The sequence below is a fragment of the Atractosteus spatula genome, chromosome 9, assembly GCF_055471065.1.
Source record: "Atractosteus spatula isolate fAtrSpa1 chromosome 9, fAtrSpa1.hap1, whole genome shotgun sequence".
Lineage (NCBI taxonomy): Eukaryota > Metazoa > Chordata > Actinopteri > Semionotiformes > Lepisosteidae > Atractosteus > Atractosteus spatula.
This window is the reverse complement of record NC_142714.1, coordinates 5,978,011-6,000,527: the sequence shown is the minus strand read 5'-3', so window position 1 is coordinate 6,000,527 and position 22,517 is coordinate 5,978,011. Positions and strand designations below refer to the sequence as shown.

The 22,517-nt window shown below is 38.9% G+C and overlaps 1 protein-coding gene across 2 annotated transcripts in view; it reads right to left on the bottom strand.

Moving 5' to 3' along the window:
• The window catches only part of prkd1 (protein kinase D1), a 71,718-nt gene extending 49,751 nt beyond the window's left edge, over positions 1–21,967 (bottom strand). For both annotated transcript variants that reach the window (XM_088926081.1, XM_088926082.1), the window contains exon 1: positions 21,495–21,967. In XM_088926081.1, coding sequence (XP_088782207.1) covers positions 21,495–21,659 — 165 coding nt within the window. In that variant the 5' untranslated portion in view covers positions 21,660–21,967. The remainder of the gene's footprint in view (positions 1–21,494) is intronic.
• Between the last annotated feature and the right edge of the window lie 550 nt (positions 21,968–22,517).

The window sequence follows — 22,517 nt, the reverse complement described above, 5'->3', positions numbered from 1 at the left end:
GGCATTGCCTAGCCTGAACCGAGAATTAGCAGTACGAAGTAGTGAAGAGCCCCTTGCAAGTCTACTGCACACTTGCAATTAAGAGATTAGTCAATAATAATCACTCCCAAAAGTACAGAAGCACTGCAGCTGAGCAATTTGACTTCAGACCTTGTGGCTTAAGCGCTGGCTCTTGCAGGCTCAATCAATAACTCCTGTAATTATTTTACATGCTGTGTTGACATGAACCACATGCCGGATTTCAGCTTGTGCCGGTGATTGCAGAGATAACTTATATTCAATACCACTAAAGTGCAGGGCTGTTGTTTTTCTCACCAAGAAAGAAAGGCTACAGAAGGGGCGCAGCTGTGAATGGCAGCAAGCAGAGCAGAACAATAACCATGTCCGAGGAGACCTCTGTGGGCCTGGTTTTATCTCTGTCAGGCCCTGGCTGGGGCTTTATTGCTTTCCTGTGGAGAATAATAAAATGTGCACCTAGTTATCATGTGCATGCAAAAATATGCATGGTAAAAAATAAATGTGTTAGTCTCTATGGGCATTGGTAGACAAATACTGTATGTACAGTAGCTACTTAAAGTTCAGCTCTGAAGAGCATGGAAACTTTCTGAAGTAAAGGTGTGACTCAGATATAAATGTTGAACCTCAATCTAGCCATTATTCCAAAACAATCATTACAGAAGACATAGTGTCATCCACTGCTTGGTAGTATCGATCAGAATATCATTTTAATCCCCAGAGCTGAAACCCATTTTCACTGCTCTTTAAGACCGACAGCAGCTTACATGAAAAAGAAAAGTAAGTTAGTGTTGCAACAAGATGCGTCGATTTAAAAAAAAAGCAAAATCTTCTTTAGTTCTTTAATTTAAGTGTCTCCCTTTCCACATCACATGCAATAGGTAACAATATTCCATTAGCACTCATCTGAATGGGCTCTGAAACCCTAGAGGGGGAGACTTTGATGTTTCTCTTTCTAGCTGTCATCATGCACAGAAAAGGTGCTATATCCAGTTCCAACTCCACCATCCCCTGGATGTCTTAAATTTTTAATTGATACCCATACTCTTTGCACTGCCTGATTGTGAGGACTCATATGATGATTAAAATAGAGTTAATCAAAACATCCTGTATTTTACTTTTAAAGAAATAAGCAGTTGTAGAGACACAACCCCCTTTTAAAACACCAGGCATTCCCATCAACCATAAGCCAGCTTTTCATTGTCTGGTGATCACTCTGTGTTTATCAAAACCTCTACCTAGGTCTGCCAGAGCTGCACACAATCATTGTGACAATCCAAACTACAGCTCTGTTATCTTTTTCTAACATAAACCATAGAAAAATCATTTTCTGAAGGCTGACATTCTTATTTTAAATTGCCGATATTGGTCTCTTCAAAATGTTTCTGACCTTGAATTCTGATTTTTGTCTCTCTGTTGGGTGGATATCACATAAGCTGTGGTGGTTCATTGCACATGGCTCTGGTTCGATTCAAACCAGAGTCTTCTCTGTAATGTCATGAAATCCCACCAGTGATCACATCCCAATTAGATTACAGCAATAACAGAGGACAACAGAAACCGCATGCAGAAGTGGAGCACTGAGAGTTTACTTACTTGAGTCTCCACTGAGACAAACTAAATCATTTCCAAAACCACTGCTACAGTATATCCACTGCAGCCCAGCATACAGGCAGATCTGCTGTAGGGTTATCCCCTTTTTCATAACCACTACGTTGAGCCAGAAGGCTCCGAGATGAAAAGACTTTCAAATGAAAGTCTGTTGCTTTCTTCACATGCTGTGATAAGGCCATTACTTTCTATCATCTTCCCTTGTTAATAAAGATGACACATAATGGGTTCGGTTAATGCAAGCCATTAGAATAATGACGGCTAGAAGAGAAGACGCTTTTTTCTTTCACCCATCACTGTGCGGTAATTTCACTTTATTAGGTAGTTTTATTTTTTATCAGCTGGTAATTCGTGGGATATTAGAAATACATAAAGCTTACTGGTGATTAATGCTGGATTCATTTTTAATCTTCATTGTGGTTTACGTCCCCTGTAGATTGACAGGATATGCCCATTTCGTTAGGAAAATCTGCCCATGGTGAATTTATCATACTTTTCAATCGTGCAATGGTCTTACCTCACGTTTGCTATGGTGTCTTACAGTTAACACATGCCTTTACTGTCCCCTAATGAAATTGCACTTTTTTGCATATATGTAATACCAGTTAAAACTTTTGAAGTCCAAATCTTTAGACTTTGCCATTAGAGGGGAGATTTGTTACTGAAATGTATTTCTCATTGAATTAAAAATCTGAAATGGACTGCTGTGACACAGTAGATAAACTATAACAGACCCTATTCATTCCGACATTTCAAAGACATATCTTAACACTTCCTTCGGAAATATCTCAGATAAACAAAACATGAAGAAGACAGTCAGCTCCCTAGGGGCTTTTTGTAGCAGGAGGGTAACTTCTTCTGCTCAGCTCTGCACAAGCTGCCCAGCAGTGTGTACGAGCCTGCACTAGAAACTAGGAAAGGCAAAAGAGTGGGTGCTTGCAAGATGCTTTGTTGACTTCAGTGATGTGTATTTTTACCATACTGTCTAAATATTTTTGCCAAGGGGATTTAGTTTATTGGATTCCAAGAAAAAAGTAGCATGTCTCCAAAATACAGCAAAGTATGCTTTAATACATTATTCTACACTGTCCGTCTCTCATTGCAGTACTGTATTCTGTTCCTCGAAATATAGAAGAGCAATCATTTGTGTATCTAAAGTGAAGCCCCCACATATTTAAAAAGTGAATTCCCACAGGGAAAGAAAGTTGAATGCTTCATTTTCCCCACATCCAGACCAGATGCAAATTTATTTCAGCACAAAAACACTGTAGTTAGTAAAAGAAACTTCTACCAATAAAAAGAAAGGTTTTTCATCCAACCAGCTCCTAATCATTTGTCGTATATTTTACTGCATTTAAAACTAAAGTGAGCAACAGAGTTACTCATCACACACCACCGATACACTAAAAGATCAATCCTTTAATAATCTCCACCAAATTTTTTTTTCCAAATAATTTTAATACTTGAAACCTGTGACCCTTCAGGACTAGGGCAGAGAAACGCTGGGGCAGGGGTTCTCTGCGTGTTGCTCAGCAGAGTCCTCTGTGATTGGCCGGGGAACAGGGAAAGTGGGTGGGGCCAGAGCAGTTAGTCTCCGCCCCTTCACCTGACACCAGAATGCCTCTGTTTCTACTTCAAAATCACAGAGTAAAACCAATCAGCTTGACTGGAGGACAGGTTTCAGCGCACAGGTGTGTGTATGAACAGGAAAGAAGAGGGAACACCGGCTCAACAGTCTGTTCATTCCAAACTGGGAGCACAAACGGGGGAAAAATAACCAAAAAAAGACATTAATTTATGTAATTATAGCAGACATTCGGTGTAAAATATTTCAACGCACCAACTCTAAAAGGCTCAATTCTTTACACACTGCACAATACACAATAATTTCACTTTCAGAAACCTAGTCCTCTTCGTTCACTATCAGCTGACTCTTTCTAAAGTTTCAGATACTGTAGCTAATTTTCACTCGGTCACAGAACTAGACTGTTAAGCTAAATACATGGTGACCATTATGTCTGCTCATTCTCACCTTAATCACTATAATTATACATGTTCACACGTTATTAGTAACTATTTTACAATTCTTACCATGTCATTCGCACGCCCGTCTGAGCATCCGCTAGTCACTTTGTAACTATCTGCACTGACAAAATCGCCTCAGTCTTGCAGCCTTCCTCAAACTCTGTGTGTTCATTAGAATTACACTCTCAACTCAGAAGGGGGCAAATTAAATTGCTGATTGTGAAAAATTCTCCATTACTTCCATGATGTGTGTTCTCTCACGATCTCCATTAGACAGAATTTCACAGGTTAGCACTTAGATAATAAAAATGAAATGTGCTGTATAATGGCTATAATGGCACTCTAATTTAGTCTGACCTATGACCCCGAATCATTTGTGCTGCCCAATCAACCCTTTTAACTAATGCAAAAGAGCGTAATGAGGTGACAGCATATTATGTCCGATCCATTAGAAATACCAACAGTTTACTCAAGCTTCTGCAGCACTGCATGCACTCAAATGTGAAACTTAAAACTGACAGCTGAGGCATTCTTTTTATTATTATTTTGTTACGGTTGTTTGTTGTTCTCTTTATGCAACCTTTCTAAATCCTCCCAAAGACGACAAAACTCTGCTTACAAGACACATTATCTTCACAAACAACCTCTGTCACTTTCATCACTTGAAATTGAGTGCCTGATTCTCTCTTACGGATTATCACACTACAGCATACTTGCGACTGGGGCTTTCAGCACCTGTAACTGTATTGCTCGCCCTGACTGATGTGTGACTGATGAGCTGTCCACGGTGGACCGCAAACACGCAGTGATTCAGGCTTCTCATTCTGATCTTTGCACATTTCTTTTGATAGTTTTGGGGACAAAGGCTTATTCAGATTCAAAACGATTTTGTAGTATACAGTCTAAGGATTTATGTTTGTGGTGAAAACACCAAATCAGTTTAGGAGACAAAAAGATTTTTTTCTCGGATGCATTTTAAAAGCTCCAGTTGATTGGTGTCTTTCTGTGATGGGTACTAGTGAAATGGTAGTGGTCTGTTTTATTTGTTTGTTTAGAATATCCAGGTTTGTGTCATACCTGTGCTGAAAAAAAAAACCTAACAGGTAAACAACATTTATAAAGATGTTAATTGGAAAATATTTTACTTTACCTTCACCGCATCAGCACATTTGGCAAGTGGAGATAATTGCATTTTCAAGCATTTCTCCCTTCATGGAAATCAAAACTTGGTAACCTTTAAGCAAACTACATTAACACTGAAGCAAACAGAAGTTTATTTATAGAAATCAATTACCGCCAGATTCAATGTTTACTTAAGAATTACTTGGAGCAATTAAGAGATTGAACAAGTTCCTTTTTAACTCTGTGACTGTCAGTGCAGGAGACAATTGACTAAGATGAAGGAGGCTTTGTGTTTCATGGATTAGTTCAATACGAAAGTCTTTAATGAATACCTTTTTTTATTAAAAGCGTTTTATAATTCCAGGCTCATATTTTAAACGTGACTGAATTTCAAGGTTAACTCAGTGATGTCCCCTTTGAAATATTGTATCACACACATTAGCAGTGATTGGAGATGGAAGGGAAGTGGAAAACAGCTCATTCCAGCAAAGGAAATGCTTAATTGCTTAAGTCCTGTTGCACTACTTTCACCAAATTCACAACGTTAACAGGTAACTGTTGTACATTAGGTGAGGGCTCAAGTCAAAGTGCACAAACGTTTTCTGCAAAATCTTACTATTAGAACACACTCTCTTCTGATCAGCCTTACCAATGCTGTTCGTTAGTGACAAATGGAAGCTAAGGCATGTTTTTTTTTAAGTGATGATATAACTGAGTCATTGCTTGTTGTTGGGTCAGCAGCATATGCAGTACCGAAGGATGAAATTAACAAGCACAGTTTATGCTTAACACACTTAACAAAAGCTGTCAACAATTACTGTACATTTTAAAAGCCTTCCTCTTCCGTATTCTAAATTCTCTCAAGTCCCTTTCAGTTCAGTAGCATATTTTACTCTAATCACAACATGGTGACAGCATGATCTTCAGAATTCCAGAAAGAAATTTCTATAAACTTGGGTGTTATGCTTTGAATTTAAACTTCCCCAATTTTGATTTTTAACATTTATTAAATTATGCTGCGATGCCTCAACCTTCTTAATTTGATAAGCAGTGTACTGAAGCATAGATGAAACAATATGTCAAAAACCATGCAAAACACTAATAAGTGCTATGCGGCTGGAAGTATTTTTAGCATGTTTATGTAAATTGGCCCTGCACTGCTTTGCTCCTATGAATAAACATGTTTACTGCAAAAATGTTGTTACTGAGACACACAAATCCGTACAAGTCAAATGTAATGCTGAGAAAATGATATTTTGACAGCTTTGTGTCACATGCCTGCACATGACAAATAACAAACCACTGAACACAGCTGATGAATTCCTTAACTTGTTTTCTAATGACTTTAATGTTTTCATTTGTGCACCACTTTTTGAAATTACTGTTATACATCTGATTGCAGGGCTCCCTTTATATGTCTTGAGATTCATGATTGCCAATTAAAAGTCATATGGTCAATGGAAGATATCAAATAATGACGGCATGATTGCATTCCACAATGTAAAATCCTTTTGTCTCTACCAAGCGTTTTGTCCCTCTTGGAATATTTTAAATATAATTAGCATAAAAAGAATAGAAGCGTACATCTAAAAGATCTAAAAATGATTTGGGAACATGGAAGTATTTGTTTCTAATATTTGTAATCGTGGTTCGATTTTATCACAGAATCACACTATTAGCTAATACTATACTTATCTAAAGTTCCCCACTACACTGTATAAAATCCAAAGATCAATCACTGAATTAACTGCGAATCCTAGGCTGAAACATGGAAGCCATTCTGTGCCAAACACTAAAGTAAACCACAGCTCGGTGAAAGAGAATCGGAAACAGTTTCTAACCGTCTTTATCAGACAAAGAACAGAAGAAGGCCAGGTCATTTGGGATTTCCCTTCGAGTTACGGGACTGGTGTTGCATAAAAAGAACACATACTTCCTAAAGGGCATCACAGTCATGCTGCCAATAATATTAACAATAATTTAATTCCACAATGCAAAGAGTGAAAATCCTCAAACATTTCTAATGCAATAATACTTGATCAGTGGCAAAAAGCTTTATTATAAAATGTTAGAAGTGTGGTTAATGAAGGCACCTGCTGTTCACAATCCCACATGAAACAGCTGCTTTTGGGCAAGTACAAGTTTAATCCAGTGACGCTACATTATGTAGTGACAGGCACGCTTAATTCATTTTCAGTTCATTTTCTCTTAACATAGGAACAGCTTCTTGTTGTCACTTCCCAGTGACACTCAATGATGGGCTCTTGTTGTCCTTTAGAGGAAATCTATCTAATTGTGTAGTTTGGTTTCAGCTCACTGGTCTGGAAGAAGGGTATATTAACTTGGTACAATGCTCGCAAAGATCACAGGTTCTGTTACATAACACCAGAGCCCAAGTAAAACTACACTTTAAATCAGCAGAAATATTTTGCAGGACTCCCTATTAAATTGTACAGTTCAATAAATTAGCAGCAACAGGAAGGAATTCTTGCAGATTTACATTTTTTTTATTAAAGCTAGCCCTTTGTTGTACTTGAATACAGGTTTAATTACATGCTGTTTCCCTGAGCTCACTGCCAACAGAGTTGTGTTTAGTTTGATTATTCTGGTGGCACTCAAAAAAACCCTTAAGACTTGGAATTCTATTGACTTGCTAAACACTGAGGGATAGTGGAGAGATTCACTGAGCACAGATCTTCTCTAGTTGTAGGAAAGCAAAAGGGCCTGCTTAGCATAATAACGTCAAGGCAGTTTATTCAATGAGTAAACTGGGCTTCCTCTTCCCAGCACTGACTAAATTCTGCTGTCGTTTAGTCAGCCATGTTTTTTGCTTTCACCAGAGCAGTTCCTAAACAGCCAAGAATGCTATTGAAAACGACCTTGCTGATTTTTCCTCAATGTTTCAATCATTTTACAGACAGCCGTTTAACAACCAGATTAGTGCTCTCATCCCCATCTGCCCTCAGTCCATGTACACTAAACCACAGCCACACTGTAAACACTGCAACGCTCAGGGTAATGCAAGTGAAATGACTACTTCAGAGGCAATTGTGATCAGTTGCCAAGCAACCAGAGAAACACTTTACCAAGTACCATGCGAAGACCCGAATTAGCCTGCGGATCCACTGATTTCTGTAAATATGTCCATATTTTTCTATTACACTTTAAAGGCAAAGACAAAATTGTGTTGAAAAATCAAACTCCAGTCAAAGTCAGAGGAACATTTTTAGAATCTATTTGTAATTCTATTCCTTTTTCTTTAATGAAGTCCAGGTTTAATGATGATTTACATGTGCGTTTTGCTCCCAGATGACCTAGCAGGGGCTAAGAAAACCTCAAAATCCTGCAGTGTAGGCTTGAGAACGTAGGCACAGGGCTTTCAGATTCAGGCTGAGCCTCCGGCCCGTGTGGCAGAGAATGGCCAGGACTGCGTAGGGTTGAGCAATCTGACTCACCGTGCACCAGAATGCCCTACTGATGATGCAGGTCTGGGCACCGCTAGCACTGGCCATATACCCAGTCCTCTGCCTTCTGGGATCACAGAATGAATAACAGTTGTAGCGAATGTGACCAGACCCCAGACTCAGGCCAGCTCAGACACCCCTCTGAGTGCCTGAGAAACACAGCCAGCCCCGAGAAGAGACAAGCCTGTTATGCTGAACGACTGGTGTCGTGCTGTGGGGGTTGTGAAAGACACTGAGAGACCTAAGAACCGATTTTAGTGTCTCAGTTCCTTGCGACACAGTGACTTAAATATTCACTGCTGACAAATGCATGTGCTCTGTCTTGTTCTCTGCTAGAATGGCTGTAGCATTTTCCACGTAAACTTTGATGTAAATGGCTAAATGTTTCAGGAGCCAAAATAGGCCAATAAACATAAACGGGTTTTACTTGGGTGAACACCAGCACAAGGTCGGAAACAGTTTCTACTTCCTCTGCTTTTTGTTAGTCCAGACCTCACTGTTCTTATTTAACAATACACACACAACATCGAGTGAAGCAACATTTTAACCACTGTGGGTTTTAAACAAGATAATAAAGAGTGCACCCTGGGAAACATAAGTCTCAACTTATTCCAGGGAAAATGTGTAACTACAGTATCACAGCTCTCAGACCAGACTGAGAGTGAGGATGTTAGCACTTACCTTGATGAATGAACAGTGGACTGATTAATAAGGACACTTGCAAGAATGGTAATGTAAAATGTGAGAACCTTATTTAAACATTGGTGCCATCAATCTAATTAATCTCAATAAAACACTGCTCTAATGATTTCTGACAATGTCAAGGAGTGCTGCATAGAGACAGCTGCTCACAGTCTGTTAAATCACCCGTTGTCAGATATAAAGACTTCTGCCAATAGTCAATGGTTCATGAAAAAAGACAATATGTTACAAACTGCTGTTTGTGGTTGGTCTCCCTGTGTGGTTGTCTGGGAAGAGCTGGGGAAAATAATGCATGCTTGAAGAGCACAGTTTCCCTCAAAAACAGCAAAGATTCCAGCATGTCCAGAATAAAAAAAAACTATAATGCAACACTAAGATTTGAAGAGGTTTAAAGATATCAGTAAGCCTGGCCTATCATTCCTTTTTTTCTTACTTCTACTCTCATGTATGAGAGAGCATCACTTAATTAAAAACAATGGATTGGAGAATGTTGCTTAAACATTTTTATGGTTAGTAACAAAAAATGTGAGAAAAGGCAGAGGACTGGGAGAAACTGTGAGAGCTGCAGATTTTAAATTACAGTCTGTCTTCTTTGCTGTTGAAACTCCAGAGATTTTTACACTGGCTCAGTGAGCTGATGAACGTGTTGCAGAACAGTTTAACGGTGCCCATTTCCGCTGTTTCTAGAGAAGGTATAAATGTTGTTGTACAGTTACAGTTACTCTGAAACTGCAGTGTGTTTGACGTTATACATACACAAGTATGTGTAGAAGACACACTGTAGGGTTCAACCATTTGTACAGCTCAGTGGTACTTGAAAGTGTTTATGCACAAACTTTTAAAGCCGTTGTTGTTTATATTCCTTACTATGTTTATCAAGACATTGTTCATCTTCGCTTAAGTCGGGTTAGGGAATATTTAATGTAAAAAATAGATGTGACTTTTATAGGTCTGTTAAATAAAATATCAAATCTTAGTAAATTAGTTTAGCTATGGGAACATTTAAATTCATGTGCTCACCCTGTCATGTTGTTTGGTTCTGTCTATACTAACATTTCATTTCATTTTTAGGATGCATCAGTTTTAGGGGTTCTGACTGTGGATTCTGCAATTTCACAGAAATTCATCTCAGCATTAAGGAACATACAAATAATAGATCCAAACCAAACCAACCAAGAATGAAAGATGTCACTCCCTTACACCGATAAACAGTGAATCCAAGCAGGGGGTATTTTTTAACGATCATTTACAGAGTAAACTCATTCACAGAGTAACACTCTAAACTCCAGATGCACTGCTGTGGTAATTCAGCACAGTGCTCTGAAGGAATATTGATGTAACTACTGAAATGACACTAAGAGAGTAAACAGCTGCCATCCTTAGTGCATGGGGCTTCAGTTAATGTTGCCGAATGCACATGTAAGTGTAATGGGTTCACTGAATAATATGGTGGTGATATATGAGCCATAAACAGAACCTGAAATATACAAACATTTAGCCTGTTCGGAACCAAAGACTTGCTAACAAACAATGATTTTGGCACTTGCTTCTGTCTTTTCACAGCAATGACGATGCTAATCTTGGATGTTCTAGAATGAAAGTGAAATATATGGTAAATTACTCCATGAACAGTTTTTAAGTCCCCCTCAATGTCAGTTTAGCCAAAAAATCTCCACAGAGTTCAAAACAGTCTTGCTCACGGATGCCCTTTCTCTTTAGCTCAGTTGTTTTCTTATTGTCTTATTATCTCTTTCTTATTACAGCGGGGCTTTTCAACAGACATGCCTAACCTTCCTGTCTTAAAACTGTAATCTGGTTACCCAGAAGCTCTGTTTAACAGTTGTATTTGAACACTGAAACTGTATTTAACACTGCTGACTCAAATGTTTAAAAGGACATGCTTTCCTGTTGCCTGTTGTTGTTTTTTTCTTTCTGAACAAAATGAGCTGCAAAGGCATCCATCCAGTTATCACTTATCTGAGTCACATCTCCAGATAGCTCATCCCAGAAACTTTGGGCGCACGGCAGGACTAGAACCTGAATGGGTGGCAGACCAGGCCACTCATGCACCGATGCATAAAAACATTAGCTAACCCAGCCAGCATGTCTCTTGGAGGAGAATGAAGCCCCAGGAGAGGCCTGCGTGGAGAACATGCAAATGCAGCCGGTATCCCCGTCTGCAGCTACTGTATATCCCAGACCCAAGAACTGTGAGGCAGCAGTTTTACTGATCATGCCCCCCATGTGTAAACCTCACCAGGGCAGACCCTCCACATAGCTCTTATTGATAGATTCACTTAACAGCTCAAAAGAAATCAGATTTCGTTGTGCCATCCCTTGATTGCTTATATACAATATTTTTCCTCCGCGAAAATGTTCAGTCCTGCTGGTTTGGGACGTGACCCAGAAAATATGTATTGCCCGATTTTAAGACAAAGTAAAAAAAAAAAAGGAAACTTTTCAGTGTGATGGAGCAGTAGAGTTGAGGATAAAGGAAGCTACAATTTCAGGAAAGGTGATTGATGTTCCCGGTATTGATGTACTGTAGATCACTGCCACTCGCCGACACTGCTTTTCTGCAGCAAGATTTTTTTTATTCACGCTAGTCAACATCAGCTGCAAACCGAGCAGTCTATATTAAGGCCATGCGCCCTATGGTCCCACACTAACACCTTGCTTATCCACTTAGGATGCAGAACTTTAGCCCTCCTGCAAAGATGAGTAGTGTACTGCCCTGACAACATTACTGCACTTTTATTTCCTCAGAATCTGCTTTACCACAACACCCTTTGCTATTGCTTGCTAAAATATTATATTATCTTCTTTCTTCCTGGAAGAACAGTATGTGTTGCAGATTGGCAAAACATCAGCTAGGCCTGAGAATGCAGAGTGGGAGACTGAGTTCTCAAAAGCCTCTTTCTTCATGAATTGAAAAGGAATAGTACATTTTTTCCACGTGATGAAAGCATTTTCCAGCACCCCAGCATTTTTTCTTTCTTTCCCCTTCAAGTACATCTTGATGTGCCAGTTGCTATGGAGCAATTCAATGTGCTACAAGCAGCCAAAACAAAAAGTACATTCATGGCATGTCTCTTATGTCAAGATTTACAGATACTTATGTGAGCTCATGTCTGCGTTATTGTAGTTAAGGCAGCACATTTTCTGAGCATGTTACACTGGTCATCTCAAAAACACTTTTTTAAAGAAGCCAGCCTCTAGCATAAAAGAAAAAAACATCAATAATTGAATCCATTAGCAACAAATTTGTAGTACTCAGGTTACAGTTCATTAGGGTAACTTATAAAAGGCACAAAATGTCTAGAAATCAAGGGGTCAAAAATATTATCTTTTAGAACTGTGTATTCTGCTCCCACTGCGTTTTTGTTCATAGGATAATTAAAGAAAGATTTCTAGTTGGGACATCAGTAAATTTGCCTTCAGCTCTTAAAAGGTACCAGTTTCTGAGTTTCAGAACTGCTCCCGTTCGGATGTATTGCCTGAAATGTAACCAACTGGATGTCAGCAGAAGGAAAACGCTCATTGTTGGTGTGACTGAAACAGTGACATCCCCACCTGTGGCAGTTCATCAGTTGATCAACTAGGAAGAGCTGTGTAGTGCAAAATTAAGGCTGGCAAGTTGAGAGGCTGCATAAAGTTCTGTGTGCTGAAGTGGAAGCTGTCCCCTTGAAGTAAGTAGGAAGTTAAATAAAAGTCTTAATCAGCCAGTCACTGATTGGCACTGTAGACGCAGAACTCAGTTGGACTGAAAACCAGCAGACAGTGTTGCTCCAGGACCAGGTGTGGAAAGCACTGGCTTAGAATGGTATTGCATTCTATTCTAAGTAATCATCTATAAATCATCTCTAAATGAGTTTTAAAAACCTTATTATGGCTGTTTATAAACACCATAGGCTTATTATGCTGTTTTAATAAGCCTAATATCACTAATAGTGTTAGTATTTGCTTAATAGACAGGACAATCGTTTGATCAATCAAATCGACAGGACAATCGAGGCCAGGACAAGCTGGACGAGTACTGCATGCGTCTTGCTAATAAATGAAAATCTAAGAATTAAAACAGTGAGCAGACAGTGTGGATACAGAGTAGTATCCACAGTACACCCTGTAGGTACTGTATGGACACCATGTTTAGAGTCAGTAAGTGCTATTAGACGATACAGTACTAATCTGAGACTAAAAACCTTTGGTGCAGTAAAGTGTAAGAATGATTGAAGGAGAAAGAACTCACAGGAGCTGTCTGAGAAGAGGAGTCCTGAGCAGGTGGTAAAAGGCACCGAGCAGCTCTGAGTTCTGTGGGATAGTGAAGACCAGAGAGGGGGAGCAGACAGTCTGGTGGAAAAGGAGGAGAGGAGAAGGCAGGGAGGGGCTGTAGGGAGGTGGGCAGGAGAAGAGGAGTTGGAAGAGAGGTAGGCAAGATCTGGGGGCTTTTGAATTAGTTGCCTGCAGCAATGGGAAGACAGTGGAATGGAAGATTGACTGGAGTCATAGAGCAGAAAATGTTTCAGAGCTTTAGAGCTCTGGAGGAGCTGGAGTGAATGGAAAGTGTTTGAAGTGAAGCACCACGGTCCTCTCCAGGAGTATCGTAGGATACCTCCGGGGTTCCCAGTCCTGGTCCTGCTGACCACCCTCAGTTACACAATCCAACCCTTGACTGACTAAGCAGAAGATCAATTTGAACTATATGTTCCGAGCTCTTAAATGTGCTGGAGCTTTAACCGTTATATTTTGTAAGGGAAATTAAATCCTAAACTTGAAACACAATGCAACTATTCAGCTGAAGGATCTAATGAAGGTGGGATGGAATGAACCCCTGTTCCAGACAGACTAGGAGAGGGAGAGGCTGGTGGAGTATACAGAATATACAAATATGAATAATGAAGGAGAAGTCCACATAGTGGGAGAAGGGAGAGGAAGGGAAAAAAGGAAGTGTTTGTGAGTGTGTCCAATCGTGAGATGGAGATGTAGGAGCAGACGAATATTAATAAGAGGAAAACCTTAGGATACACCAGTGAAGCGAGGCTCAATGAGCAGAGAATGGACCGCACCAGGAGACTCCGTATATGTGCTTAAAAAGGTACAGTATGAGGAGAGCAAGGTATCGACAATGCTGGTAATCCCCAGCTGAGAAACTGTTGATAGGAGAATCATGTGACCCACAGTGTCACAGGCAGAAGAGAGACCAAGACAGAAGAAATTCAATTATTTTTACTCAAAATAATTACTGAGTTAAGAGTCACAGTGACCACTACAGTTAAAGGCTGTCAAGAAAAGCTCATTTAAAATATGGTCCCCTTTTCAGAATCTTCTTCCTAACAAATTCCAAGTGATGCTTGAAATGACTGATTTGAATCCTAATGCATCAAAATCGTATGCCTGTGCGGTTTGGAATTTGACCATGAGTATCTTGCTTCTACTAGGCCATCCTATTGAACAAGATGTCTACATGGTTGAGGCACCTATTGTATGTTCCCTTCTGTCTTCACAATGTTGGGAATCTTAATGCACAGGCTACAGTACAGTATGTGCAACAGTTGAACCATATGGGGAAGTTACATCAGCAGGGATAATCACGACAGCAGACTTTCATAACCCACTTGTTTTTAGCTCATAAATCATGCAAACCATTACTCGAGTGGATTATTCCTCCTTTATCCACTGCCCTTGCTCAAAGGGCCCATTTAGAGAGGGAGGAAAATGGACCACATGAGCATTTTCCAGTTTTGACAGCTGGCTGCTTTGCAATTGTGTGAAGCTTTCCTTGCAAGGGGGGAGACAGAATTTGTTCGAGAGAAAGGGCTCATAAATGTGACCGTGAAACATTCCTTAAGCTTAACTGCTAAGTCTGTCAGTAACCACTGGCTCTCTTGTTGTAAAAACCACGAGAGGAATATTTATGCTTTTCATTTTAAGACCATTTAGAAAAATCATGCAATAATTAAAATTTCCATAGACGTGGCCATACACATTTTAAATTCTAGCAGCTTTACTCCTTAGGAAGGATACACATGAAGGAGTGATTTTTTTAAAACTTCTCTACAAGATGTTGCAGTCATTGCTTTTTACTTTCTTTAATGGAGGACATCATCTCATTTTCACAATTCTATAACTGACAAGCAAGAGCCCGGGGATTAGTTCACAAAGCTTGTTATCCTATTTTTTCTTCATCATCAAAAGTTCGAACGGTTGACCATTGCATTTGTAGTAGCACTAACTAGCACGCAGGCCTGTTGGGCACATGCAGAAAGGTGTTATCACCAAGAGGCCTTTCACTGATTCATCCAATTACTCTGGTCAGTGTCACAACAAAAAGCTAACATCTTTCAATTGAAAGCTTTAGTCTAATTCTTTAACATTTTTGTGTGACAAGTAATATGGTTAAAGCTACAGTGTCCGATGAGAACCTTTTAAATTGTAAAATATTCGCATTGCATATCCGCAGGTAAATTGGAAATTGGAAGAGCTAATGAGATTCATGAAGATAGTTTTACATTGATTTTTGATAAAGTCCATACCAGCCAGAGTACCAACCACACTCACCAAGCTAGAGTTCATTCTGTGGACTAGAGAGCAGGTGACTCCCCCTGGATGAGACACAGGGGTACCCCAAGAAGTTCTGATCCCCCCTTACACTGGAGACACAGGGATAAAGTACCTCACTGAAGGAACAACAGCAGAGATTCGAATCCACAACCCCCCAGTCATGAATCCAGAGTCTTGTTCTCAGTGTATCACTGCATGTCATTTAACATTATAAATATCAGAATGTACTATAATGATAAAGCAAAAAACAAGATTTCACGAACAGATGTCTAAAGACACAGGAGCAAATTAACGCATTTGTGAGCAAAACATATGCTCAAAAATGTAGTAAAAATGATCAGACTGTATTTTGACATAATGTTTTATTAATGTTCCAAAGTGTTATAGATCACCAGAAGCTCTTATTTCCTCTGATGTCCTTTATAGTGAAGGTCTTTGCAAATCTTGAGCAGTAGTGACCAAAGTAAGCTGAATTAGTATGAACAACCTCAGGGATCTCCAGATGTTTCAGCCAGATGATCTGGAACACACATACTGTATTGGCTTAGCATAGTTAATATATTGACTTAAGACCCAGTGTCAAAGCTGAGGTCATGCTTACAAAACTGAGCCATTTTAAGTCTCTGCAGTGTTTTTATTTCCTCATTTTAAATTCATGCCCGTAGATGTGCATTTTGTGTTGTAACCAAGGAATCTCACAGCTCTTAATATCTCTTTGCTGGCAGTGTGGTCTTGCGGTACTCAATCTCTCATATCTATTAATTATATATCCATGATCCATATTATAGATCGAGCTAATAACCCAGATTCCGAGATTACCAAAAAATAAATCTGCAGGAACAAGACCAAAAAGCATAGTATTTATGAACCATTTCCCAGTTGGTATTATCACTAATTTCTGTAAATCTTTTCTACTCTTATCAATGTCTTTTAGTAGTAAAGGCACATTCTTATTCACTTGCATCTAAGTCTAGAATGCCAAAGCATCACTCTCCTTAATATGTAGGCCCATTACACAGCCTGCTTGCACCCAAATGATGATGAGCTAAGCTTTATCTACATCCTTCAGTTGCATGCCACCACCCCATAGCCCTGCAAAAAGCAAACAACCCTTTCAGACCACAGCGTCCTTACCTCTGTCTCAGGGCAATTGCTGAAAAGCCTGGGGTTACATTCTGTTGGATTTTGAAATTCTGTTATACCAGCCCAGTACACAAGGAAAATGGATTTGTTTGCAAGTACCCACAAACAGACACGCTGACAAACTGACTCATCTTCCAGTGTGTCTACAAGTAGCTGGGAACTATGAAGTTAACATCTGACAAAGTACCAACCCCCCAGCAATATGCTTAGTTAGATGAAACTGTCACATGACACTGCTTCCACACCACTGCTTTCAGCTTCCCAAAATATTCTGTAATTGATCTTATATCATGGGCTCTGGATTACCACCCTCACCACAGTTTCAGTTTAAAGATATAGAAAACCTATCTGAGACATACGCCATCAAATACAACGACAGATTGCATTTCATCAATATCGTATGCTAATATATCATCTGAGACATACTATACCATCTGCGTTCTGTATTCTCTGTCCATTTCTCCATCCACATTCCCCTCTTTCTATGTATATAGAAATATACTTTATTTATATACTTATAAATACTTATAAATGTATATCCTTTATTCAAAAAGTAAAGCGTCTTAGGTTTGCAAATGGGTTTGTTACAGAAGACAAGAGGGCCTGGTGGACTTTTTGAATGATTATTCCTTTATTCACAGTGGGGGAAAATAATGGAAAATAACATCATGGAGCAGGTGAAAAGACTATCACACTCAGGCTCCAATGATTTTAAGCGTCTCAGAGGATGCAGAGTTAAAGAAAGTAAGAGAAAAATCCAACAAAAAAATCACCTGGATCAAATGGTTTTTACCCTCTTGAGCTCAAAGAAATGAGGAAAGTTATTCGTAAGTCACTCTCTAGGATATTTCAAATGCTCTTAGGGCAGAAAATGTACTTGTTGATTAGAAAAACTCAAATGTAATACCCATTGTTAACAAAAGGGAACCAAACTGAGCTAGAAAATTATAAACCAGTCAACCTTACTTTGATTACATCTAACAGTATGGAAAAAAATAAGAACTGAATGAAAGAAGTACAACTGAATGGAAACTGACAGCCTCATTGCTGGTCCACAAGAATTCATTCAAAAACGCCTTTTAAGGTGAAAATAAGTGACAGTGTTTCTACATTTAATGAATGCGGTACAGCAAAATTTCTCAAAATTGCACTCAGCAAGCAAGTTTACATTTTTACTCCATTGACTCCACTCTGGAATTTTGGCACGTAAAAAAAATCAAGAATCTCCGACAATTATGGACTGACAGGTTTTGTACAGATGGGCATAGTTTCTTCATGTTCTACAGTCTGGTAAAACAACCACCATGTTCATAGGCAAAAGTCACGTGTGAACTAATTCTTTCTTTTTCTCATATCCGTTGTGAAGCAAAGATTTCTGTCTGGCCAGATTTGGCAGAGTAAGGATCTCTTTCCAAACTGTTGGTCATTCCTTAGTAGTTGATGCCTATTATTAATATTATTTAATTATTACTACTTATTATCATACACCTTACCACAGCACACACATGCATGCATTGTACAGTATTGCGTTCACCTTCAGGACTTTGTTGATCTCCTTTTAAAACGGTTAATGTTAGAATACCAATACTGCTATAAATGCTTTATTTTTTTAAATAGATTTGCTTCAACAGCTAGATATTCTTGTAAAAAATGCAAGTGTCAGTACTGTATTTATAGTTCTGTATTATATGGCTTACAACACAGTGCACAGAAAGCTTATATACAGTACTGTGGTGCTTGATGATTTCGAATATTTCTGTAAATGGAACTAGTTGTAAAATACTGAGCAAAAGCTTAGAACTTTCCAGTCCTGCATGAAGGTCATTCAGGCTATTGGCATTCTTGATGTTGTTGATATTAAACAGGATGATTTTCTAACTGTTTTAACATTTTGTACGGAAAAAACTGTGAGCAATTTCAATTCATGTTTGGTATTTCTATGTTGGTGTCGTAGTTAACTTGTCAAATGAGCAGCTATAGACTACGAAATCAGGAGAATATATTGGCAAGAACTTAAAAGGACCAACTGGTTTACGACAGTTTAGGAAGACAGCCAGCCCGTGCCTGGAATTACAAGGTGCAGATTATTTAGAAATTTGAAGAAATAATCATCAATAATTTAGAAGAAACATATCTTGCCTAAATAAGCTATTTGATTTCTTCAACAAAACTAGCACAGGGAATATAACATCATAATATTTATTTTCAAAAACCTTGCGATAAAGTACAATGTGAAATACCTATCTACCATAAGGCTGCAGGAATCGGGAATAATGATTACACATGGACAGAAAATAGATAAGTTTAGATCTGAAAACAAAAGGTACTGTAAAGGAAAGGTAGTGCACCTCTATCTGGAGTGAGGCAGCACAAGGATCAGTTCTTGGACTTGGACAGAACAACACGGGGCTTGATTAGATTGTAAATGGTTTAGATTTTAAATCAAGGGAAGTTGTATTAAAATTGTACAATGAATTGATTAGGCCTCAATTAGAATAGTGTGTCCAGTTTTGGTCATAACACTTCAAGAAAGATATTGCTTTCTACAGAAACCATTTTTTTTCCGGATCTGAAGGGAATTTCAGACAGAGTAAAGGGATAGTCTTTTCACTCTAAAGCATAAGAAATTGCATGGGGACTAGATTCCAGTTTTCAAAATCCTGGAACACATAGACCAAGTCAACTCAGGGGACCCTGTTCAGATTAGCAGTAACACAAGCACCCAGGCAGACAAGTGAAAATTGAATTTAAGGAGATTTAAAACCAAAAACAGGAGATACTTCTTAATGCAGACAGCTGAGGGAGTCTGGAACTGACCTCCAGGATGTAGCTGAAACTAAGAGAAATCTCAGATCTTTAAGTTACTAGGAAGCAAACAAGCAAGGCAGGCAGAATGCCCCTACAGGTACATCATCTGTAACCTTTCTTTGCTCTTTTGTTCAATGGCAATACTAAATTGAATGCAAATTATTTTATTTGTCATAGTATATTGTGATTTATTTCTAACTAATAAAAGGATACCCACTGTTACTTACATATGTATTTTCATGTTTTTATGCTTCATTTAAAAAGAAGTCATCAGTGCGCTGCAAAGTTCAGTTAGTATGTATTCATGTGAAACTTCTGAACGAAGCAGACTTCTCTATTCTCTACATACACTTTATTTGACTTGGAAAAGATTAATGAACCAGACCTAAACCAGCATGTTGATTTTGAACGGAACTACTATTCTCTGGCTGATGATAATTATTTTACCTTATATGTTAATTGTAAAATTGTAAAAAATCAGAAAACAGCACATGTTCAGAGTTTTCGTACGATAATTTAAAAAGGGATTCAGCTGTAGGGATTACCTCTAATATCTCTGAAAACTTTCTATCACTTAAAAAGTGCTAGAAACACAACATGCAGAGATAATATTTTATTAATGCATCTGAATAAGAAAAAAACACATTGTGTGTCGCTTTAAAAATATATTTTTCCTGCCTTTTATGACAGAAAACATCTAGAGGCATCAGATAGGAAGGCTTAATGAAGTAACAACAATTAAGAAATCTTTTCCACAAACAATAGAGTAACTCCATTTGAAAAGTTTACAGAAAACAAATAAGTTTCCTACTGTATGTTCCTCTACAGATCAGGCTGTTCTGCCTGTTGCCAGGGGTAATGTAACTAACTACTCATGTGTCTCTCTGCGACAGACAGGAACAATCCTGGATGCGAAGACAAAAATACACTTCCAAAATGTATCTGGAGAAAGAATTATATTTTCTTTTTCAGTTCCAGGACAGTAATATTGGTTCACTAGAATGCATCTGGCAACAGAAACACATCTGGAACTGCAACTGCAACTGCAATGCGCATTTGAATGTTTTTTGCATTGATAGCCTAGAATCATATCTACTGGTGTAAAACTGCAATTGTAATAGCTTCCAATTTAAATATTTACAAAAAACATGAACAGTGTTTTTGGCTATTACATGTTTGGTATAAAAGGTTTAATTATCCGGTGAAGAAAATCATGCTTTTTTCCCATCTTTGTATCTTGTTCTCATCTAGTGAGAAAACCATGCAGTTCAGCCCCATAAAGTTGATTAATCCAGCCTGTTGTAGCTGTTAGAATCTGTTTACAGGGCAGTTTGCCTTGACAATATCAAATACTGTTTACCTCCCAGCTTACATTTTACTAACATACTTCAAGACCTTTGTTTACGATATATAAAATAGTTCAAATGTAATGCTTTGTAGCCCAGGCATATCAATCAGCCTGAAAAACTGCAATATGTGCTGGTGTGTATATACAGGGTTGTGCAAAACAACAACAAAAAAACCTTTTTGCCTTGATTCATTCTACCACAAAATTAATGTACTGATCGTGCAAGAAAATCAATGGACTGCCACCACACACACTTCCCAAGCAATGAATTAGCAGTTCCATGGGAACTATAAACTTCAATGATGCGTCTTTAAATAAAGATTTTTTTTTAAGTAGTTAGAAAAGCAACCAGAAAACGACATAAACTCGATTGTGTCATTGCGGTTAGTATGCGAAATAGTGCGAAGAACAGGCACAATCTTTTCACAATGATTCAGAGTGTCGGCAGCTGTCACTGAGCTCCTCCACGCTAAGGGAAGGAGACGGCGCCTAAGCCAGAGCACACTCCAGCAGCGCAACGGTTAATTTTCACACATGCAGGGGGGGGGGGGGGAGAGAAAACAAAAGTTTAGGCACAAGTTTACTCCTCGGTGTGACAGTCGTTTTTTTTTTTTTTCCCCCACTGCTCATCGAGTACCAAAACAAAACAGGCATTCAGTGATGAAGAAGAAAAAGAACTCGGCGTCTCATTTTACCTTCTGATCCACGATGGAACATGCCATTTCCCTGACGTGCGCCAGGGTGAAGTCGCCGGAGTCCAGCAGGACCGATTCGCGGCTCAGCCCGATCTGAATTTGGAAGGAGATGCCTGGCGACCCCGGGAGAGGGCTCGGCGGCCGAATCACCGGAGGCACACTCATGAGAATCAACCCGCTGTCCGACAGAATTTTAAAAAAAAAACTAGAAACTGGGAAACTTAAAAAAAAATTTTAAAATGTCAAAACTTTTCAAATGTTTGCTCGCCTTTTGTTGTTGTTGTTGTTGTTGTTGTTGTTGTTGTTGTTGTTGTTTTCCCCCCACACGCCACACACACACACAAAAAAAAAAATAGGGGTACTACAACAGTGATGATAAACTTTCAATCCTCTCCCTATCCGGGGAGGAAAATGGCGAGGAAAACGCGACAGAGGATGCAGTCGGGGAAGCAGTGAGAGGTACTGAAAAGCGGTCAGTTGTTTGAAGAGTGAAAGGCAAAGATGAAGCCGCTAGTCGGCAGATCTGTTGAAATGTTCAGATCTGATCAGAGCCCGCCTCCTCACTGTTGCCCCGTGCTAATGAACCGTGGGTTATGTTTGTAGTCACTACAGCCACGAATATTCGGTGGGTTTCAAGCGCCGCTTCTTCACACACGACTGCTGTCACTCCAGTTTCGGTCAGTGCGCGACGTTACAGGGATAATTACAAGTTTTATAAACTGTATCCACCGGGGCACTACCTACTATACTGAAGGGGCAAAAAGAAAGTTCGTCAGTGTTTAATTTAATTTTTTTTATATGCCCGAGAAGACAGTTTTCCTGGGGAAATTGAGTCAGTACGTTCCCTTTTTTTTACGTTTAAATAAACGTATTTTTTTTAATTTATTTGTTTTAAATAAACAATTTCAACGTTTACAAATTAAACGTGTTCTCGTGAAGGGATAGTTGCATTTAGGAGTATTTTTTGAGTCTGGAATACTCCTTACAGTAAGAATGTACAAGATAGTGTAAAACAATAAGCTG